The 469-nt window shown below is 44.3% G+C and overlaps 1 protein-coding gene across 1 annotated transcript in view; it reads left to right on the top strand.

Annotated features, from left to right (window-relative positions):
• Nucleotides 1-469, top strand: part of LOC103374188 (immunoglobulin superfamily member 21-like) — a 14,597-nt gene that overhangs the window by 10,273 nt on the left and 3,855 nt on the right. The window contains exon 5 of the mRNA XM_008304230.1: nucleotides 379-469. This exon is cut by the window's right edge and continues 2 nt beyond it. Within this exon, the coding sequence (XP_008302452.1) occupies nucleotides 379-469 (91 nt within the window). The remainder of the gene's footprint in view (nucleotides 1-378) is intronic.

Here is a 469-nt window from a genome sequence, read left to right as displayed (position 1 = left end):
ATGAGAGCTGCTGAGACTCAAACTTCAATACAACCACATATTTCGGAGGACACATTCAGGGCTACGTAGAATTAGCAGCCAGTGAATTCATTAATTCAAATTGAAGCGAGAAAAAAAAAAAAAAACAGTAAGTGGGTCATTCGGAGCCCTCAGCACAGTCTGTACTGTTTTTACAGCAACTGGTTTGTACCACAGTTGAGTAAAATGAAGGTGAACGCATGCTGAATGTTTTCCAGGTGGGTACATCCTGTTCGTAGTCACATTTAGATAAATAGTACTGTGAGTGTTTGTTTTTCTATTGTTCTGACTGAGTCTGGAAGTTCCCTGTTGTCTTGTTGTATACCAGCAGTCCAATGGAGTATTTTACTTCCTCCTCAGCGGCTCCCCGAGGACCCAAGCTGTCCATGAGCCCCAGTAAGGCCAAAGTAGGGGACACAGTGAGGATCACCGTCCATGGCTTCCAGCTTGG

The sequence above is a fragment of the Stegastes partitus genome, unplaced genomic scaffold (assembly GCF_000690725.1).
Source record: "Stegastes partitus isolate 25-593 unplaced genomic scaffold, Stegastes_partitus-1.0.2 Scaffold2173, whole genome shotgun sequence".
NCBI classification, from domain to species: Eukaryota; Metazoa; Chordata; class Actinopteri; family Pomacentridae; genus Stegastes; species Stegastes partitus.
Note: the sequence above shows the minus strand (reverse complement) of the source record. Positions and strands in the feature narration are given on the sequence as shown.